This window comes from Emys orbicularis, chromosome 1 (genome assembly GCF_028017835.1).
Source record: "Emys orbicularis isolate rEmyOrb1 chromosome 1, rEmyOrb1.hap1, whole genome shotgun sequence".
Lineage (NCBI taxonomy): Eukaryota > Metazoa > Chordata > Testudines > Emydidae > Emys > Emys orbicularis.
Window position 1 is genome coordinate 31661346 of NC_088683.1, and position 22022 is coordinate 31683367.

At 48.7% G+C, this 22022-nt stretch overlaps 1 protein-coding gene across 1 annotated transcript in view; it reads right to left on the reverse strand.

Moving 5' to 3' along the window:
- Positions 1 to 20578, reverse strand: part of LAMB1 (laminin subunit beta 1) — an 81658-nt gene extending 61080 nt beyond the window's left edge. The window contains exons 1-6 of the mRNA XM_065399488.1: positions 20542 to 20578; positions 19831 to 20003; positions 8974 to 9109; positions 5845 to 5918; positions 466 to 654; positions 304 to 367 (exon numbers count right to left, since the gene is read on the reverse strand). Of these exons, the coding sequence (XP_065255560.1) occupies positions 304 to 367; positions 466 to 654; positions 5845 to 5918; positions 8974 to 9109; positions 19831 to 20003; positions 20542 to 20578 (673 nt within the window). The remainder of the gene's footprint in view (positions 1 to 303; positions 368 to 465; positions 655 to 5844; positions 5919 to 8973; positions 9110 to 19830; positions 20004 to 20541) is intronic.
- Between the last annotated feature and the right edge of the window lie 1444 nt (positions 20579 to 22022).

Consider the following 22022-nt stretch of genomic DNA (forward strand, 5'->3'; position numbering starts at 1 on the left):
CACACACCTTTTTTAAAAAAAATGGAAGTAGAGATTCTCACATAATCCCATAACACCAGGAGTTCAGCCTTTAAGAAAAGCTCAAATGTAACAAGACTCATGATAAAAAATCATGAGTTGGCAACACTGGTTCTTATTCCCATGTGGAGACCCGTTAAAGTCAGTGGAGAGGACTCCTGGTTCCTGGTGCAGTTCTGAGGCAGTACTGGGGCTGATTTTTTGCTTGTAACTTTTGTATTTTTAAATGAAAAAAATTAATAAAAAATTAGTTAGAATGCGAAAGAAAAGTAAGCATGTACATACTTTGAATTCTTGGACTATATGGGTCTTCAATTCTAAAAGCTGGATCTAAAGCACGATATATGACCTAAAGAAAAATGAAAAATGAAAGCATCAACTTTAAAATAAGGGATCTTGAACTGTTCAGAGAAAAAGTCTTCATTATATATAAAAATAACGTCCAACCTCTCCCTCAGTTGAAGGTTCAATGTCAGAATATCGGGAATCACAAATGATATCGTCTACTTTCTTCATGGGTCCAGTTGAAACACCAGGGAAGGAGTTCTCACAGTCATATGCAAAGTATCTATATACTTTCCAGGTTTTTCCAAAATCAGATGATCTTTCTATTAGCATTGCAGCTGGGCGGAATGTCTTTAAAAAAAACAAAAAAAAACCCCAAAAAACAAAGAACAGCAAATGGTAATATACTATTAAATATTATTTGGAATCAATTATTAGAAGGAGCAACTCATGTGCCTGAATTTCAAGACATCTTCTATAGACTGATATTTTTTTTATTTCTTCCCAATTTTCTTTTTACTACTGCTACTACACACTCAGTCTTTGGAGACAGATTATGGTAAGGCCTTCATTTGAATCATGTAAATCAAATCAGAGAATATCTTTAGAATGATAATGATATTTAGTAATTATAGGTACGCAGACATTTAAACATACTCATAATGCAACACACAAATTTAGAATAAAGGATTGTTTACTGTAAGCTACTAAGACTTCAAATTCCTATTTAAAATGAAGGTAAGAGAGAAATACTTGAAGAAAGATTATTATTTTTTATGGTCAGTGAAAAAAGTGCAGATTCCCCAGTTACTGTAGCTCCTCATTTTATCTCCCAGTCAGTCCTGGCTCACAGGAAGATCTAACAGGCCCCTCATTTCCTGTCACACCGGGCGGGGCCTGGAACGATGGAGCACAGAGAGGGGAATCCAGTTATACATACTGTATTTCCCCTTCCTTAGCCTTGGTCTCTTGTCAAGTCACACATACAGAACAATGGTAATATTTTTCCATCTGCCTCTGTGGTATCTGTCTTAGGGTGACCAGGGGTCTGGTTTTCAGCAGGTTAGTCCCTACCTGTCCTGGGGCACTGCGCTGTGCCCCGGAAGCGGCCAGCAGGTCCGGCTCCTGGGGGGGGGCCATGGGGCTCAGCGTGCTGCCCAAGCACCGGCTCTCTGCTGGGGGGGCGGTGCCTGTGGCCGCGGAGCCTCCCCACCCCCACCTAGGAGCCAGACCTGCTTCCAGGGCGCAGTACGGATCCAGGACAGGCTAGCAGTCTGCCTTAGCCCTGCTGCGCCGCTGACCGGGAGCTGCCTGAGGTCAGCCTGCGCCCCAACCCCAAGCCCCATCCCCCTGCCCCAAACCCAGAGCCCCCTCCTGCACCCCAAACCCCTCATCCCTGGCCCCAGTCCAGAGCCTGCACCCCCAGCCCAGAGCCTGCACCCATACCCCCTCCTACACTCCAATCCCCAGCTCTGAGCCCCCCCAAACCCAGAGCCCCCTTCTCCACCCCAGAGCCCGCACCCCCAGCCCAGAGCCCTCACTCCCCTGCACCCCAACCCCATCCCAGCCCAGAGCCCCCTCCCACACCCTGAACTCCTTATCCCTGGCCCCACCCCAGAGCCCTCATCCCCTCCTGCATCCCAACCCCCGCCTCAACCCGCAGCCCCTGCCCACACTCCAAATCCCTTGGCCCCACCCCCCAGCCTGGAGCCCCCTCCTACACCCCAAACCCTTCATCCCAGCCCCACCCCAGAGCCCGTACCCCCAGCCAGAGCCCTCACCCCCTCCCACAACCCAACCACCTGCCCCAGCCCAGGGAAAGTGAGTGAGGGTGGAGGAGAGCAAGCCATAGAGGGAGGGGGAATGTAGTGAGCGGGGGGGGCAGGGCCTCGGGGAAGGGGCGGAGCTAGGGTGTTCGGTTTTATGCGATTAGAAAGTTGGCAACCCTAATCTGTCTGCATTATCTTTCTTAGTGCTCTAACAATTGTCTTGTTGGTTGAATAGGCAGCTGAAACTGGTCTTTTCCCCACCAGGTTGAGAAGTTCATCCTCAGCCAGTTTTATAAGACTCTACTTCCAGGATCCATAATGACTCTGCTTTAACTGACTTTGACCAAACTTTGACATGGTCTGATATAAAATAAAGAAATGATTAGATTGTATGAATAGCTTTTCTCCTTACCTACCAGCATTTTAAACAACTAAATTAATTATAATTAGCTAATGAGATAAATAAAAAAAGATTCTTAACCCAAACCCCCACCTTAAAAATCCCAATGTAGAAAGCTTTGAAAGATTAGGATCATTCACAATATGAACTGAACTTTAACATTCAATTATCAGTTTAATATATGGCTTGCACCTAGAGGACAATGTCAGCAATAGTTTGTTCATTTGGTTTATATATGTAGGCAAGATCCTCCAAAAGCCAAACACAAAAGTATTTCTATCACAGTTTTAAAATGTATTACTGCTTAGCTGAAACGATCATCCACATTACTAACTTGTGTCCTACAAACTAAAATTTGATAATTTAAGAGTTAAAATTGTTCAAGAGCAAATCCCACCAAAGCAATTACTAAAAATCAATAATGTCATCACTGAAATCAACATTCACATCCACACCAATCTCAAATTTCACGCCTTTCCACCCCTACGCTCTCCATAGCCACAACTACACAGTAAACTCACTTCCACTTTGAACTAAGGAGCACTCAAAATGCACATATTTAATTCCTCACAATCACACCCAAACGCAAACCCTTCACTCTGATTTCATAGAATCATAGAACATCAGGGTTGGAAGGGACCTCAGGAGGTCATCTAGTCCAACCCCCTGCTCAAACCAGGACCTAATCCCCAACTAAATCATCCCAGCCAGGGCTTTGTCAAGCCTGACCTTAAAAACCTCTAAGGAAGGAGATTCCACCACCTCCCTAGGTACCCATTCCAGTGCTTCACCACCCTCCTAGTGAAATAGTTTTTCCTAATATCCAACCTAGACCTCCCACACTGCAACTTGAGACCACTGCTCCTTGTTCTGTCATCTGCCTCCAGATCATTAATGAAGATATTGAACAAAACCGGCCCCGAGACCGATCCTTGGGGCACTCCGCTTGATACTGGCTGCCAACTAGACATGGAGCTATTGATCACTACCTGTTGAGCCCAATGATCTAGCCAGCTTTCTATCCACCTTATAGTCCATTCATCCAGCCCATACTTCTTTAACTTGCTGGCAAGAATACTGTGGGAGACCGTATCAAAAGCTTTGCTAAAGTCGAGGAATAACACATCCACTGCTTTCCCCGCATCCACAAAGCCAGTTATCTCATCATAGAAGGCACCCAGATTTCACCCAGACTATCATACATCAAACCAATAGGCATACATGCAGCATTAAAAAGGTCTATTGTGGTATTTGTCCATAAAAAAGATACAAGATCAGAGTAAAGTTTTGCATTTGAGTGTAAAGCAGCCTTCATTCAAAATTAACCAAGTTTTTTGGTGGAAGGGAATTTCCCAGGCTTTTTAGGAAGTATCTGATGACTAGTCACATGAATAGCCATCAACAATTATATGTATTATTATTCATAATTTGTATTAGCACTTAGAAACCCCAGTATTAGCCCAGAGCCCCATTATGTTAGGCACTGTAAAAAAATAGAACAAAAAGACAGTGCCTTCCCAAAGATCTTATAATCTAAGGATCCTTACTATGCAGGGTTGCCAGGCATCTGGTTTTTGACTGGAATGCCCGGTCGAAAAGGGGGACCCTGGAGGTTCTGGTTGGCACAGCTGACCGGGCCATTAAAAGTCCGATTGGCGGCCCCATGGCTTATGGGTGGCCAGAGAGGCTCTGCACGCTGCCCCCGCCCTGAGTGCCAGCTCCGCAGCTCCCATTGGCCAGGAACCGCGACCAATGGAAGCTGTGGGGGTGGCACCTGTGGGTGTGAGGACAGCATACAGAGCCTCCCCAGCCGCCCACGCACCTAGGGGCCACAGGGACCTGGTGGCTGCTTCCTGAGAGCCGTGGTAAGTGCCGCTGGGACCCTGCACCCCGAACCCCCTCCCGCACTCCAACCTCCTGCCCCAGCCCAGAGTCCCCTCCCGCACCCAAACTCAGTCACGGAGCCCACACCCCCACCCCAACACTCCGCCCCAGCCCTGAGCCCCCTCTTGCACCCCAAACCCCTCATCCCTGGCCCCAGCCAGAGCCCTTCCCCTCCCCAGCCCAGAGCCCCCTCCTTCACTGCAAACCCCTCATCCCCAGCCCCACCCCAGAGCCCGCACCCCAAACCCCTGCCCCAGCCCGGTGAAAGTGAGTGAGGGTGGGGGAGAGTGAGCCACGGAGGAGGGGAGATAGAGCAAGCGGGGGCAGGGCCTCGGGGAAGGGGGTTCGGTTTTGTGCGATTAGAAAGTTGGCAACCCTATTACTATGCCTTTCACATAGCCCTGCAACCCCTTGCATTGTTGCACTCTTCCTCCTGCCACTCTCAGTCCTGTCCCTTGCTCCACAATCCTCCGTGCATAGACTAATTTTCCCCAGGCTCACTCCCCTTGAGCGATCCTGTTCCCTCATGTCCCAATCCAGTCCTCCTTAATAAATCTCTCCTTCCATCTTTCGCCATGACCCCATACAGCCCTACAACATTCAGTTTTTAAATCCTAATACACACAGACATTTATACATACCGGTGTTTAAAAGCTGAGTTTGGTAAGGAAATATGGGGGCATGGTGGGGGGCCACCATGTGGGAGAGCAACATGTGATGGGTCGTGGTGGAAGCAGAGGTGTGTGTTTGAGATGGAGCCCAGGAATATTATAGAGTATTCAGTTGTCCTAGAAAGTTAGCATGTAAAATGTAGAGATTACATTCAACTATGGAGTCACTACTAATGCCTCCATAATAAAATGTACTTTAAGACACATGGTACATAATCTGTCATTCCAGGACATCTGTTTGGAAGGAAACAAAGGCACAGATGTCCTCTCGGAGACATTTTCATTTGTCAAGTGAAAATGGTTGCTAACAAAACAAAACAAAAACTTGCTGCTATGTTGATTTTGATAATGATCTTGTAAAATACAAACAACACACAAAGAGCAAACAAATAACCCAAAGCACAGTTTTTGCACACTTCCACAATCTTGAAGTCTAAAAGGATGGTAAGATCCCACAGTTCCATTTTTGCTACAAAAGCCCAAAATACAAAATGCAAGTGAGCAACAGAAGAGAGCTTTAATCTCCTTCTATTTTATGAGTTTTGGGATTTATTCAAAGCAGAAATTTATCTGTTTATACAAAGATCATCAATTAAAAATTTGAAACCAACAGATTTATGAAGTCCAACAGATTTATGAAGTCCATCTCCCCTGCATTCCAATATTAATAGCATTTTTAATGCATTTATTAAAGCCTGTATCTTCAAAACTGGAACATTATATATAACCAGTTAAGCCCACAACTGCCCTCCATGACAGATGTTAGATTACACAGTGCTCCAGTTTGTGATTTGTGAGAATGCTATGGATTCTTTACCTTGAAGGTCATAATGAGATGAGTGAAATGGAATTCAGCTTCCAGATCCAGCTGGAGAGTTACATTTTCTAAACCTAAAGGCAGAAAAAGGAAATTCTACGGTAAACAGGAACATTTCTCAGCAATAACTTCATCATTTTCCTAAGAGACCCTCATTCTGGTAGTATAAGGACCTTTTTCTTGACTTTGGCTGTTATGTTGTGATAGAACAACGTATGGATTAGCACTATAACAAACATTAGGGAATTGCGGTGAAGACACTGAAGACACAGTGTTTGCAAACTTCCTAAACATCACATTACATGGGATTGCCAATTGGAGATATTATTTCGTATACAGTGCTGTACGTGTATTTGGTCTGTATGACATTTAGCATATTTCACTTTACCCCCGTACTTGAGGTATTTCAAGTATCATTACCCCATTTTACATTTACATTTTACAGTACCCCATTACTCAGGTACAGGAAGGTTAAGTGATTCACACACAAGATCACACACAATGCAGAACTAGTCTGGTATCAGGCCTTCTGCAGAGGCCTCTATCTGATGCTTTAGAAGAAAATGAAAAACTCTACAGTCCACCAAGGATGAAGCCCTGGCCCTCACTTCACTCTGCATGGGCAAAAAGCCTGACGTGCAATGGAAATGAACCATAATTCTTTCTGCTAGGAGCTGGACTGCTGAGATCTCGTGCAGGGGAATTCTGGAATTCTGCAAATGGCTCTCAGCCTAGAAACATGGGTGTTTGGGGCAGCCTATTGGTCAGTACTAACAAACTTCCCTAAACCCCATGTAGGTCCTCTGCCCAAAGCCCATTTAATTCTAGTTTTACAAGGATATCGATTACACTTATAGCCAGTTACGCAATGCTGCATAACAGAAGGAGCTGGGGGATTCTTTCCTGTCCCCTGTGTCAATCAGCATACACCCAAAGCATGAGACTGGATTACCTTTATCTTGTTTTGCATAACAGAACTAAAGTTCCTAGATAGAGGCAGATACAAAAAGATAGTGGGGGACTGGAAGTGGCCTCCCTTATAATGCCCTGATGAGAAGCCCTGACCCCTCCCTCAGCTGCTGATAAGACTGAGGGTGATGGAATTCATACCATAGCGGTGATGCTGGACACTGGCTGAGGGCTCCAGTTCTAGTATCAGCCTCTGGCAGTGGGTCTCTCCAGTTGTAAGACACACACCCCTCCCCCCCAACTTCTGCTTGTATTTTTTTTTTAAACTACTAAAAAATAAAGGGAAAGTTAACACAATACTGAACTGTATTTGCTTTTTTCTCTTTTCTCTTTGCTGCTGCCTGACTGTATACTTCCGGTTCCAAATGAGGCATGTAATTGACTGGTCAGTTCGTAACACTGGTGTTCATAACTCTGAGGCTGTACTGTATAATGAAGCTGCCATTGTCCTGGTCAGTTTTACACCTGCCTACAACTTCCTGAATATCAGCAGTGAAACCCAGCCGATTCTTGCTAATTTCACTCAGCGGCTGCTTGGGGAAACTATGGGCAGAAGCAGAAGCATAGGAGCCCTTTGTCTACACAGTCAGAGATTGCATTGCCGGGATTATTTTTGTAACCGTAAGGGATAGAAACCTACAATTGTTTTTCAAATGAAAGGTTAAATTTTACAGAAATTGACTATTCAGGTCCCCTCACTCACTAATGAAAGCTTTCCAATTTACCAGCAGCAAGAAAGAGATTTTTCAAGTCGTATAACTATAAATTATCAAAATTTTAGGACTGTATACTGAAGGAAGAGAACAGTTATTTGATGCATGTGAAAAGATCTTTTAAAACAGCTGGAAACTCATTACATTCTAGTTTGTAGCATAAAAAACAAATAAGATGATTTAAAGGGGGGGAGGGGAGGAAGACAAGTAGAATAACCCAAGGAAAGTATGGAACTTTCCAATTTTTAAACAGCTATAAATTTGTGTGGAACACACAGTAATATAACAATCCTTGCTGCTTTATGTCTACATGGAGAAAGAAAGAATCATTTGTTGTTTATTTTTGAGGGACATTTGCATGACCTTATAAGCTAAAACTTTTCTGCTGGTAAGTTGCCAAGTCTATCGCAAAAAACATGAGTTATCTGGAATGCTAAACTAGAAACAGTGGAGACCGATAGCTAGCTGGATTAATCTCACTTGTTAAAAAGGACATCATGTAAACTTCTTTTTAGTGGGCTAATAAGAGTTTTTCAAAACATCACAGTGTTCGTTAAGTTATAATAAGAGCCTTTGCCAACATATTTGCCAAATACTATGCCTTCCATACTCCTTTTTTTTAAAAAGGGCATCTTAGGAGCTTTAGGATCAGATGGCCTATCTTGAGGAAATTCAGGCAGCCTGAGAGCATAGCTGTAAAAGGAAAAAGGAATGGCTTAGGCTGGAAAGAAATTTTAGAGGGAACCCCCCCCCACAAAACGACCGTAATATGTGTGGTTTTTATTTGCTTTGATTTGCTTGCTTTGTTCATTTATATTGTTTGGCAGATGAATACATAGCCTGAGTAGAGAAGTGAGGGGATAGTGAATATTGAGAGAGTGGCCCTGATTCTTCCATCCTCCTGAAGGCAGAGGCCAAAGTGGCTTTAAGCTGTAGGAGTCCTGTCCAGCCCGTGGCATAAGCTGGACCAGCCTCAGGGTACCTGGAGCACTGTGCACTCTAGCCACACCTCCTCCCTCCACTGACAGACATGGTAGGCGAGGCTGGGAGGAACAACAGCGTACCGCTGTTCTGGCTGCTCTGCACTGGGATGTTCCTTGGGGGCTGTTTCCTCCCCCTTTGCTCACTCCACTAAGCACAAGAGATTTGGGCACAATATACAAAATCTGTGTATTTTTTAAAAAACCGTAATAAGAGATTCCTTAAAGTTTATATTATACTTTTTCCAGCACTCCTAAAGTTCATAAGACTTTGTTTATAATAAAACACCACTCAAGTATAAATCAAAGAATCTAGCTTTACCAAGGGATCTGTGCTTAACACGCTAATGCTCCATGCAGCACTAACAACTAGGCAGACAACCCTTCAAATAATAACAAAACACACTGGAACCTTTAAATCAATCAAGGGTGACCAATTAGAAATGATCCCCAGATGAACTACATACCATTTTCTGACTGCCACCACAGCTTGAGACGGTTTGGAGCAAATGTTGTGACCACATTTTCAATAAGATGGCTATCATAGTTGAGAGTCTCGTGGAAGGGGAACTGGGAATTGCACGTGAAACATTTTTTGTCCTCCTGAAATAATAAGACAATTAACTTATTAACTTAGCGTTGGTTATTGTATCAAAAAAAAGTAATAGTTGTTCCCTGAAGATAAACGTATTTTGCATTAATGTTATGTTTGGCTCTTTGTGCCTTTTGTAGAGTGACTCCAAAAGATTTATTTTTTACTTTAAAAATTAAAGAAAGCATAATTTACTCTTAAATTAATGTACATTGAAGGCCAAAGGGGAAAATATGACAGGAATTCAATAAGCTTTTAGTTTTATTGGAAGTATGTTTTACTTAAAACTAATTCCAGAGACTATCCCTGGGAATAAGTACTCTCTAGCACAATTCATAAGTAAATATTAATGTTTACAGAAAACTATTCAACTGATTTATGCTGAAACTTAGACCCAGAAAACAACAAGTTCAAATGCTCTGTAAAGTAATGTTTGCTTCTCCCAATTACAGATATCCTGGACAAAGCCCTGTGCAGCTCAAAGTCCCCTGTAAAGCTTTAGGCCTGGTCTACACTAGGCGTTTATGTCGAATTTAGCGCCGTTAAATCGAATTAACCCTGCACCCGTCCACACCACGAGGCTATTTAGTTCGACATAGAGGGCTCTTAAATTCGACTTCTGTACTCCTCCCCAACGAGGGGAGTAGCGCTAAATTCGACATGGCCATATCGAGTTAGGCTTGGTGTGGATGGAAATCGACGGTAATAGCTCCGGGAGCTATCCCACAGTGCACCACTCTGTTGACGCTCTGGACAGCAGTCCGAGCTTGGATGCTCTGACCAGCCACACAGGAAAAGCCCCGGGAAAATTTGAATTCCTTTTCCTGTCTGGCCAGTTTGAATCTCATTTCCTGTTTGGACATTGTGGCGAGCTCAGCAGCACTGGCAACGATGCAGAGCTCTCCAGCAGAGATGGCCGTGCAATCCCAGAATAGAAAGAGGGCCCCAGCATGGACTGATCGGGAAGTCTTGGATCTCATCGCTGTGTGGGGCGATGAGTCCGTGCTTTCCGAGCTGCGCTCCAAAAGACGGAACGCAAAGATCTATGAGAAGATCTCGAAAGCCATGGCAGAGAGAGGATACAGCCGGGATGCAACGCAGTGCCGCGTGAAAATCAAGGAGCTGAGACAAGGCTACCAGAAGACCAAAGAGGCAAACGGACGCTCCGGATCCCAGCCCCACACATCCCGTTTCTACGAGGCACTGCATTCCATCCTTGGTGCGGCCGCCACCACTACCCCACCACTGACCGTGGACTCTGAGGATGGGATATTGTCCACGGCCGGTTCCTCGGACATGTTAGTGGACGGGGAAGATGAGGAAGGAGATGAGGAGGACGAGGCAGTCGACAGCGCTTACCAAGCTGATTTCCCCGACAGCCAGGAGCTCTTCATCACCCTTACAGAGATCCCCTACCAACCGTCCCCAGCATCTAACCCGGACACAGATTCAGGGGAAGGATCAAGCGGTAAGTGCTTTAAACATATAAACCTTTATTTTTTACAAAACTTGAATATTAAGACTAAGAACAATCTGTGATTCATGATTTCTTCCCCCTGGGCGCTTAAGTAATCAGTAACAACTATTTTAAAAAAATCAAACAGTGTCCGGTTGTGCATGATTGTGCTGCCCAAGCTGCTCCACTCTTTAGTCCCTGCTACTGCAGCTATATTAGAATACTGTCTATATGTCCGGGGATAGAGCAATAGTCCTCCACGGACATCTCCACAAAGCTCTCCTGCAGGTAATGGGATAGCCTGTTCATCAGGTTCCTGGGGAGAGCGGCTTTACTTGGTCCTCCGAAGTACGAGACGTTCCCGCGCCAGGAGACAAGCAGGTACTCTGGTATCAGTGCCTTGCATAGCATGGCGGCATAGGGCCCCGGTCTCTGCAGGCTTTCTCGAAGCATCCGTTGGATCTCGGTGTCCGGGATCCTCATGAGAGTAATGTCGCTCATGACAACCTGCTTTGAATTAGGTAGGGGACTGTTAGTATTGGGACTGCTTGCAACAAGTTCCTTTACAGAACTGTGACCGCTGGTTTACAGCCACGCGGTGGGGGCGGGAGAGGGCCAGCATCCAGGGATCTTTCCCTGGCACATCCGCGAGGGGGTGGGACAGGGCCAGAGTTCCTGCTTGGCCGATTGCTGGCAGCAGAGACTGGCATTGCTTTCAATGTGAAAGGAGGCCAGTGGTACTCCTAAAGTTTTAAGCAGCCACAAGTCTACGGCTTACCATGTTTGCCTGCTACAGAGAGTACCGTGTCCTGCCCCGGTTCCCAGATTGGCAGTGCAAAAGCCCAGGCACTGAAGGCGAGGTTCGAAAATTCGACCTTGTCCTGAGTGCGCATGTGATAGGTGTGGTTCATGGTCTTGTTCACAGAGAAAGACTATGTTCTTGATTCACAACTACATTTATGTTTCGGAGGAATTCACTGCCTTTTCCTCATTCCCACAGCCACATCTGCGACTGTCTCCCAACCCAGCCTGGCATCACACTCCCAGAGGCTAGCGCACATTAGGCGGAGGAAGAAGAAGACGCGAGAGGACATGTTCTCAGAACTAATGGGCTGCTCCCGAGCCCAGGCAGCACAGCAGAACCAGTGGAGGGAGAATTTGTCCCAAATGCACCGGACACACATGGAACGTGAGGAGAGGTGGCGGCAGGAAGACCAGCAGGCGACTCAAACGCTGCTTGGACTTCTGAGGGAGCAAACGGACACGCTCCGGCGCCTTGTTGATGTTCTGCAGGAACGGAGGCAGGAGGACAGAGCCCCGCTGCAGTCTATCAGTAACCGCCCTTCCCCGCCACCAAGTCCCACACCCCCCTCGCCCAAAGTCCAAAGAAGGAGGGGCGGCAGAGTCCGTGAAAACTCTCACTCCACCCCTGCAGACTGCTCAAGCACCAGAAGGCTGTCATTCCCCAAAATTTGAAAAGTCCTTTCCTGCCCGCCTCACCTAAGCCCCCGTCCAACTTTCACCCCCCAGTTTCCTGTCTGGTTGTTAATAAAAAATACGTTTCTGTTCATTACTGTTTCAGTCTGGCTCTTTTGAGGGAGAGTCTGTCTGAAGGGGGGGAAGGGGCTTGGTAATTGGACAGGACAGTCACCTTTAGCAGGGTACAGAGGCGGGGGCAGGTCCAGCAGCAGGGCACATACACAGTGCAGTGACTATTTACCCTGGTCAGTCTGGGAGGTGGTTTTCATGTTCTGTGGGGGGCGGGGGGGGGGGGTTAGTTGCTCTGTGACTTTGTGGCGGGGGAGGGCAGTTACAGATCGTATGCAGCGGTCCTTGTCCTGGATCACAGAGCCACGCAGCAGGGGATCTGTAACCCTCCTCCCCCTGCCATAAAGTCACATAGCCCCCACATACACGCAGTCCCACTCAGGAGGGCTGGCAGGCTCCGTTGAAACAACCAGTCCGCCACTGTGAATCCTGTCATTCCTGGAGTTTAGAAGGATCATTTGCATCAGTACACTACACCTGCTCCCCACCACAGTCTGCGTCCCCGGTTTCAAAGATTCCCGCGAAAACAGTACTAAAGACAACGGTGTTCAATAACAAAAGTAAAACTGATTTTATTTTTTTGGAAGGGGGTGGAGGGGGTCTGTAACTGGAGAGGATAGTCATCCTTAACTGGGTAAAGAAACGGGGGCAGGTTCAGCTTCTCTGTACAGAAACTTAAAAGTCACTGGTTACCCTGCTCACTGTGGAACCTGGCTTTCAAAGCCTCCCGGATGCACAGCGCGTCCCGCTGGGCTCTTCTAATCGCCCGGCTGTCTGGCTGGGCATAATCAGATGCCAGGCTATTTGCCTCAACCTCCCACCCCACCATAAAGGTCTCCCCCTTGCTCTCACACAGATTGTGGAGCACACAGCAAGCAGCTATAACAATGGGGATATTGGTTTCGCTGAGATCACAGCAAGTGAGTAAGCTTCTCCATCTCCCCTTGAGACGTCCAAAAGCACACTCCACCACCATACTGCACTTGCTCAGCCGGTAGTTGAAGAGTTCTTTTTCAGTGTCCAGGGCGCCAGTGTAGGGCTTCATGAGCCAGGGCATTAGCGGGTAGGCTGGGTCCCCAAGGATCACTGTAGGCATCTCCACATCCCCAAGAGTTATTTTGTGGTCCGGGAAGTAAATACCTTCCTGCAGCCGTCTAAACAGACCAGAGTTCCTGAAGACGCGAGCGTCATGAACCTTGCCCGGCCATCCAACGTTGATGTTGGTAAAACGTCCCCTGTGGTCCACCAGTGCTTGCAGTACCATTGAAAAGTAGCCCTTTCGGTTAATGTACTGGCTGGCCTGGTGGTCCGGTCCCAGGATAGGGATGTGAGTTCCATCTATAGCCCCACCGCAGTTTGGGAATCCCATCGCGGCGAAGCCATCTATGATTACCTCCACGTTTCCCAGGGTCACTACCTTTGAGAGCAGTACCTTGACGATTGCGTTGGCTACTTGCATCACAACAACCCCCACGGTAGATTTGCCCACGCCAAACTGGTTCGCGACAGACCGGTAGCTGTCCGGCGTTGCAAGCTTCCAGAGGGCTATGGCCACTCGCTTCTGGACAGTCAGGGCTGCTCGCATCCGGGTGTCATTGCGCTTCAGGGCAGGGGACAGCAACTCACAAAGTTCCATGAAAGTCCCCTTCCGCATGCGAAAGTTTCGCAGCCACTGGGATTCGTCCCAGACCTGCAGCACTATGCGGTCCCACCAGTCCGTGCTTGTTTCCCGTGCCCAGAATTGCCGTTCGACAACATCCACATGACCCATTGTCACCGTGATGTCCTCGGAGCTGGGTCCCGTGCTTTCTGAGAGGTCTGTGCCCCTCTCAGAGTTCAGGCCCTCACCGCGGTGCCGTAGCCTCCTCGCCTGGTTTATCTGCATCTGCCTCTGGGAAAGGTGGATGATAACCTGCGAGGCGTTGACAAGTGCCACAACTGCAGCGATGGTCGCAGTGGGATCCATGCTCGCAGTGCTGTGGCGTCCGCGCTGTCACTGACCCGAAAAGTGCACGAACTGATTTCCCGCCGGCGCTTTCAGGGAGGGAGGGAGGGCGGTAGTGACAGACGGATGACGACAATTACCCAAAAGCACCCTCGACCCTTTTTTTTTTACCCAGAAGGCATTGGCGGCTCGACCCAGAATTCCAATGGGCAGCAGGGACTGCGGGAACTGTGGGATAGCTGCCCACAGTGCACCGCTTCCAATGTCGACGCTTTCCCCGTTACTGTGGACTCACAAAGTCAAATTACTGTCCTTAGTGTGGACACACAAGTTCGACTTTGCAATATTGATTCCACATATTCGATTTAAGTGAAATCGAAATACCCTCGTAGTGTAGACATACCCTTAGTGTAGGTCCTATTTACTAGGGTGGAATTTCACCATTGAGTCCAAATTTTCAAGCACATACTTAGGTTGAGCACACACATGGTTATGAGCACAAATGCAACCCTAACTTGTGCATGCAGCCCCAAGTTGCACCTGTTTGAAATCATGGGCCTCAGTGACTAGCCCTCCTCCACAGAACAAGCGTAACATAACAGCTATTATTATCTATTCATTTGTATTGTAAAGGTGCCTAATATGCCAGAGCCCACTTGTGATAGGCACTGCACAGACATAACAAAGAGACAGTCCCTGCCCAAAGAAATTTACATCTAAATTTAAGATGAGAGACAATAGATGGATATGACAGACCAACAGGGGGAGCCCGAGATAACGGTAAAACAGCTTAAATACGCAGCTGGTCACAGTCCAGGAGCCACTAACTATTGTCAAGTGTTATGTGAGCATCATGGCTCAGGTGGGTTTTATAGAGACATTCAAAAGAGGACAATGTGGTGGTATTGTGGATTTTTTACTGGGTGCTCCTTCCAAGCAAGCATAAGGGGCAGCATGGGAAAAAGCACAATGGGGCATATCCAGAAACTGGACAAATAGACAGTTGAGGATGGCATTGTTGGCAGAGTGGAGACTACATTCACATTCACTCAGCCCTTAATAAAACAGCACCTCAGCAGTCAAGGATCTGAGCATTAGAGATGTTGCTATAGTATAAAGTAAGTGATGCTGTTTCACAGAATTAAGTGCCAATTATGGTGCCTTTTTCCTGGTAGTCCCCAGTCACAGAGTTCATACTCCACAAGCCCTCTGTCGTTCCTGCCATGAGCAAACAAATCAAGACAAGTCTCTGTGGTCTGTGTATCCTCCCAATTCCTTAGGCATGTCCCTATCATCTTCCCATATAGTCAGATTATTTGGCGTTATATGAGCACTCCCAAACCAGCCAGAGTAGGGGTCCCAAATATAGCCCCAAACCTCCCGCCGGTGAAATCAGGGTCAAAGCTGTCTGTTCCCTAAGGTTTGCCAGAGAGAGGTGAGGGGTCTCAGCATCTTTCAGAATCCCCCTTCTAACCATGTCTTTTCTGCCACACTCTGCACCTTTGAGGGGGAGGCGGGGAGGGACAAAAGCAACCAAGGATACAATGCTGACTCCGAATATTTAATTGCAAGAATAAAAATAAGGGAACACTTGAAATCTTGCAAGTTATGTCAGAAATTTTACTATAGCCATATTGGGGCCCAATCCTGCAAAGTGCTGAGCACACACTATCAAACTAACGAGCTGACATGACACGTTTGTTCAAGTATACTAAGAAGCAATATACTTTGGGCCAAATTCTATGGTCCTAAATGAAACAAGACTCCCATTGCTTTTAGAGGGAGTTTTGCTCCACTTAAAAAGTGACAAAGAGTCCTGTGGCACCTTATAGACCAGGGGTCGGCAACCTTTCAGAACTGGTGTGCCGAGTCTTAATTTATTCACTCTAATTTAAGGTTTCGCATGCCGGTAATACATTTTAACGTTTTTAGAAGGTCTCTTTCTATAAGTCTATATTATATAACTAAACTATTGTATGTAAAGTAAACAAGGTTTTCAAGATGTTTAAGAAGCGTCATTTAAAATTAAATTAAAATGCTGATCTTATGCCACCAGCCTGCTCAGCTCGCTGCCAGCCTGGGGTTCTGTTCACCTAGGCTGACAGCGGGCTGAGCAGGGCCTATGGCCGGGACCCCAGACCGGGGGGGGGGGGGGGGGGGAGGGGAGTGTTCAGGGGTCAGGGCAGAGGGCTGGGGGAGGGGGTTCAGGGCAGAAGGCTGGGGTGTGTGTGTGGGGGGTTCAGGGATCAGGGCAGAGGGCTGGGGTGTGGGGGGTGCAGGGCAGAAGGCTGGGTGTGGGGGGCATTCAAGGGTCTGGTCAGAGGGCTGGGGGTGTGTGGGGGGTGCAGGGCAGAAGGCTGGGTGTGTGGGGAGTTCAAGGGTCAGATCAGAGGGCTGGGGGGGGGTGCAGGGCAGAAGGCCGGGTGTGTGTTGGGGTGTGGGGGGTTCAGGGCAGAGGGCTGGGGGTGTGTGGGGGTGCAGGACAGAAGGCTGGGTGTGGGGGGGATTCAAGGGTCAGGGCAGAGGGCTGGGGGGTGCAGGGCAAAAGGCTGAGTGTGTGGGGGGGTTCAGGGCAGAGAGCTGGGGCTGTGGGGGTGCAGGGCAGAAGGCTGGGTGTCTGTTGGGGTGGGGGGGGTTCAGGGCAGAGCGTGTGGGGGTGCAGGGCAGAAGGCTGGGTGTGTGGGGGGGTTCAAGGGTCAGGGCAGAGGGCTGGGGGGTGCAGGGCAGAAGGCTGAGTGTGTGGGGGGGGTTAGGGCAGAGGGATGGGGCTGTGGGGGTGCAGGGCAGAAGGCTGGGTGTGTGTTGGGGTGGGGGGGTTCAGGACAGAGGACTGGGGTGTGGGGGGGGTGCAGGGCAGAAGGCTGGGGTGCTCGGCTCGTGGGGGTGCTCCCAGCCCCCTGCCCTGAGTGGCTCAGGGCAGGGGACTGGAAGGGATATGTCCTATTCCACTCCCTTCCCCCAGGCTCCGTCCCTACCTCTCGCTAGGGCCATCAGCTGATTGGCGCAGGGACGGAGAGGAGGAGGGGCAGGAAAGCACCAGGCTGGGGGCAGAAGCGGGGGAGGGGGGAAGTTTTGCTGCTGCAGAACCAAGCTTCTGCCTCTTGTCCCCGCAGGGGAGAGCGGTGGGGCTGAGTGGGGCTGGGGGCCGGGACCGCGGCAGGGAGCTGCGTGCCACTCAAAATCGGCTCGCGTGCTGTGTTTGGCATGCATGCCGTAGGTTGCCGTCCCCTGTTATAGACTAACAGACACATTGGAGCATAAGCTCCAATACTCTGATAGTCTATAAGGTGCCACAGGACTCTTTGTCACTTTTTACAGATCCAGACTAACACGGCTACCCCTCTGATACTTGCTCCACTTAAAACAACAGAATTTGGGCTAGTGTTTTTGACATTGTAAACTCAGGTTGAGATTATTTATCTACTTTCAAATGTAATATAGCTCCATTTATACTGACTGTTTTTTTTACACATATCCATAGTCCCTTCTGTCTTGGAAACAGGGCCTGCTCTGGCTTTTTGGCCGCCCCAAGCAAAAAAAAAAAACAACCCTGCGGCGCGGACCGGCTAGCGGGGGGGGGGGGGGGAAGGGAGCGGGCGGGAGAGAGAGAGAAGGGGGGCGGCCAGGGCTACAGCGGGGTGCTGCCACGCGGCCCCTCCCGCCGCGCCGCACCGCCTGCCAGGAGGGCTCCGCTCCGGTCGACGAAGGATGAGGACTGCCCTGCCGGGCTTGCTGCAGGGCGCTCCCGTCCTCCGCGCCGCTGCCCCCTACAGGGCGGCCGGAGCGGAACAACAACAACAAAAAAAGCGGCCGTGCCACCCTAGGATTGGGCGGAATGCCACCTCGTTCAATCTGCCGCCCCAAGCACCAGCTTGCTCGGCTGGTGCCTGGAGCCGGCCCTGCTTGGAAACCTGGAATGTGCTAGACTATTTTTCCACATAAATTCATATTTTCATTGTTTTGCTTGATGACACATACAGATTTAACTACCCCCCCCCAAATGCCAGAATTTAAACTATAAATATAATTACATACTGACTTTGATTCAGGAAGTAGTCTAGACGGCTCTGTACAAGCCTGCAGAAGTATGAATTGAACTCCCTGTGCCACATTCTTACTTAACTTATCAAGTTAAATTGGGTTTAAATGTAAAAGTACACTAGGGGTGCAAATAACTAGGCATGTTATTTATACTGCCTCTATATCACAGAATCAGAGAAATCTGGGCTGGAGGGGACCTTGAGAGGTCATCTAGCCCATCCCCCTACAATGAGGCAGGACAAATGTTTGTCTAACCTGTTCTTAAGGGGATTCCACAACCTCCCTGGGAAACCTATTCCTGTACTGTACTATCCTTACTGTTAGAAAGTTTTTCTTAATATCTAACCTAGATTTCCTGTGCTGCAGATTAAGCCCATTAGTTCTTGCCCTACTTTCAGTGGACATGGAGAACATTTGATTGATCACTGTCCTCTTAACAGCTCTTAACATATTTAAAAACTTATCAGGTCCTCCTTTACCTCCCTTCCCCCCAGTCTTCTTTACTCAAGACTAAACATATTCATTTTTTTAAACCTTTCCTCATAGATCATGTTTTCTAAGCCTTTTATCATTTTTGTCGATCTCCTCTGGATTCTTTCCAAGTTGTCCACAACTTTCTTGAAGTGTGGCACCCAAAATTGGACACAGTACTCTAGCTGAGATCTCACCAGTGCTAGGTAGAGCAGAACAATTACCTGCTGTGTCTTGTATATGACATATACCCCAGAATGACATTAGCCTTTTTCGCAACTGCATCCCACTGTTGACTCATACTTAATATATGATCCATTATAACCCCCAATCCTTTTCAACAATACTACTGCCAGCGGTGGCACTAGACCTAAGCAATTGCTTAGGGCCCCAAGCAACTCAAGGGCCTCCGATTTAATATAACACCCAATATATTGTTCATCTTATTTAATGTAGAGTTTTTATAAATGTATTTGTATGTGTTGTGTTGGTAGTATTTTTATATTGGCGAGATTACATATAAGAACATTTTGTGTTTATAAAAACAACAAGGAGTCTGGTGGCACCTTAAAGACTAACAGATTTATTTGGGCATAAGCTTTCGTGGGTAAAAACCTCACTTCTTCAGATGCATAGAGTGAAAGTTACAGATGCAGGCATTGTGTTTATATTCATCTGAACTACTATACTTCTAATCCGACTAGCACAAAAGATTCATCACTGTTAGAGGGTGGAGGGATCCAGCTCCCAGCCCCTGCAGGGTTGTTCCATACAGAATTTTCCTGGCTTTGGGCAGTCCAGTTTTAAATGTCACATGTGATTGGGAATCTCTCAAGAGGGCTGGGTGATGCTCATGGCTTTCATGGCCATGCTGGGTGCTCACTGTTTTGCAAAGCTGGGGCCGAGGAAGGCTCCGATTCCGGATCAGAGCTTGGGGGAACAGGGGAATGGGAGGTGCCAGTGGCTAGCACCGGGCGCAGAGCCCCCGCAGTGGGATGGGGGGTGCTTTGGCCCCCCTCAGGACAGCATTCCCAGGCAGGGACAGCCTCTGCCCCTGTGCTCTCGCCCAACTCCCCCGCTCCTTTCCTGGGAGAAGGTGCTTCCTTCCAACCGGGCAGCCAGACAACCCAGGGCAGGAAACGCAGGACGGATGCAACTGTGCAAACAAAGCTGAGCCCCAGGGATGCACTCGGCTTCCTCTCCGCCCCCTCCCCAGCGCCAGCTGTTTGCGCAGCGCAGCCAGGGGCCCCTCCCGCCGGCCGGGTCCTTACCTGGAGATGGCTCACGATGCAATAGGGCTCGGGCCTGTGGAGCCCGCACGTGGAGCTGGCGAACAGCTGCGAGGCGCGGCCGATCAGCAGGTCGCCGGTGGCCGGGTAGCAACTGCCCTCGGCGCACCCGTAGCTGTACTCGGGCTCCTGAGCCAGGGCGGCGGCCCACAGCCCTGCACGGAGGAAGGCAGAGCTGGTGAGGCAGGCAGCGAGGCCGGGCAGGGCGCAGCCGGTCCCGGGTGCGAGGAGCGCGGACACCCCGGGGCCGACGCTTGCGGGGGGGGGGGGATTTTCCCATATGATGGGGGGAGGCAGAGGAGACACACCCCCTCCGCCGCTCCCCGGGGCTCCCCCGTCCAGCCCAGCGCGCCCCCCAGGTAAGCTGCCTGCACCGCGCCAGGAACCCACTGCCCCTGCTGTCTGCGCGGGAGGCAACGCTGGTCCTAACCTGGCCGGGCTGCCTGGCCCGGAGCAGCTGCAGGGACGTGCCCATAGAGGCCAAGGGCAGCTGGCGGGGGTGGGGCAGGAACTTGCCAGCCGAAGCAAGTTGGGCTCTGGGCGACCAAGCCCGCTGGGCTCAGCCCAGCTAGGGAGACCCTCGGATCCGGGATCCCAACCCACGGCTGGGCTGAGCGAGACAGGCCGATCTGACGAAGCTGCGCCCGCTATTGCCCTGGGGGACAGAAGGCAAACAGGGACCGTGCGAATTACCTAGGAGAGCGCCAAGGTACGCCTGGAGCCAGCCCATCTCCTCGCGCGCGCCGGGAAGGGAGGCAGGAGAAAGCGCCGCTCGGCTTCGCCTTATGTGCCTGCAAAGGAGACGATGAGCTCCGAAGGAGACGGTCCCTGGCTGTGTCGCGTCCAACAGGAAACCGGCGTGTCCGCTCTCCTCACCCCCAGCGCCTGGCTCCTCCAGCCCCGAGCCCAGCACTGCCCCGGAGAGAAGAAACTTTCAGCCGGAGAGGGACTGGGAGGCGCCTTCACGCAGGCGCTGAAGGTGGGTGGGGGCTGCAGCCCCGGACCCAGGAGAGCTGCTGCTGCAGCTACAGTGGGTTCCACAGCAGCTCCAGTCCTCGCCTTTGTTTCTGCCCACAACGCTAAATCGTGCTAGTTGTTTACAAAGTGCAGAGTTCCTTCAGGCTATTGCAAATGTTTGCAGCACTGCGCTTGGCCATGCTCCTCAGTTGGGCCACGTCTGCGCTGGGGAAATGGACAAGGTTAGACACCCTGATAGCTCACCCGCCTTAACTAACATTGTTAAAGGCAATTTAGCACCTAGTATAGACAGGGTCAAGGTGTGTTGCACCATGTGATAGTGGATCATAGTTAACCCTTCAGCTAACACGTTTTTAAACATAACTGCCTTGGTCATCACAAAGGGCAATCAGCGCATTCATTCATCCAACGTTTTCTGTCATGATCCATATTCCCAAGGTAATCATGACCTTGGGGGCAACAGATACCCACTGCTATGGGCTGCTGGTGGAGCTGTGGCCTGGCTGCTGGATGGGGCCTGTGTAGATGGGATATGTATAGTCTGACTGGGGTAGGGAGAGCTACCATTGACTTGACCATATACATTTGTAAGAGGTGAGTCATGGAAAGGTGCTGAAGCTCCCAAACACTCATGGGCAACAATTTCCCTGTTAACCCTAAAAGGGAGGATAAGCAGAGAGAGGCTACCTTAATTTTTATTGCTATTGAGGGTAAAATTCATCTTCATAAAGTTCACACAATTATTAAAAGGTGAAATAGGGTTAAATATATGGAAAGTTCTAGTCTTTGATTTGTTTTGAGGAGGTGGGTCTATTTTTCCTTAGCTGGACATATAAAGTGGTACTGTCAGATAGTTTTAGGTCTCAAATTTTGTGTGTGTGTGTTTTAAAGGTTTTACAAAGCCTGATATTAATACAAATGTTTTCATGAAATAATTCAGTGAAAATAGGGTTTGTGTATGTGTTGGACTGAATTGTTCCCCTGCAGTTTGTGATGTTGCAGCATATGAGCACTGGGAAGAGAAACTGACCAGTCTGTTTTCATTGTCAAAGCTAAATGTAATGAAGAAAAACAAACAATATAAATGGTGAAAGTTAGAAGTTTTCAGTTTCAGTAATCTAAGGCATTATTAGTAACACAGGAAAAGAATTTTTAAATACTATTTTTAACCCAGAAGTAAAACTTTAAAGGATAAA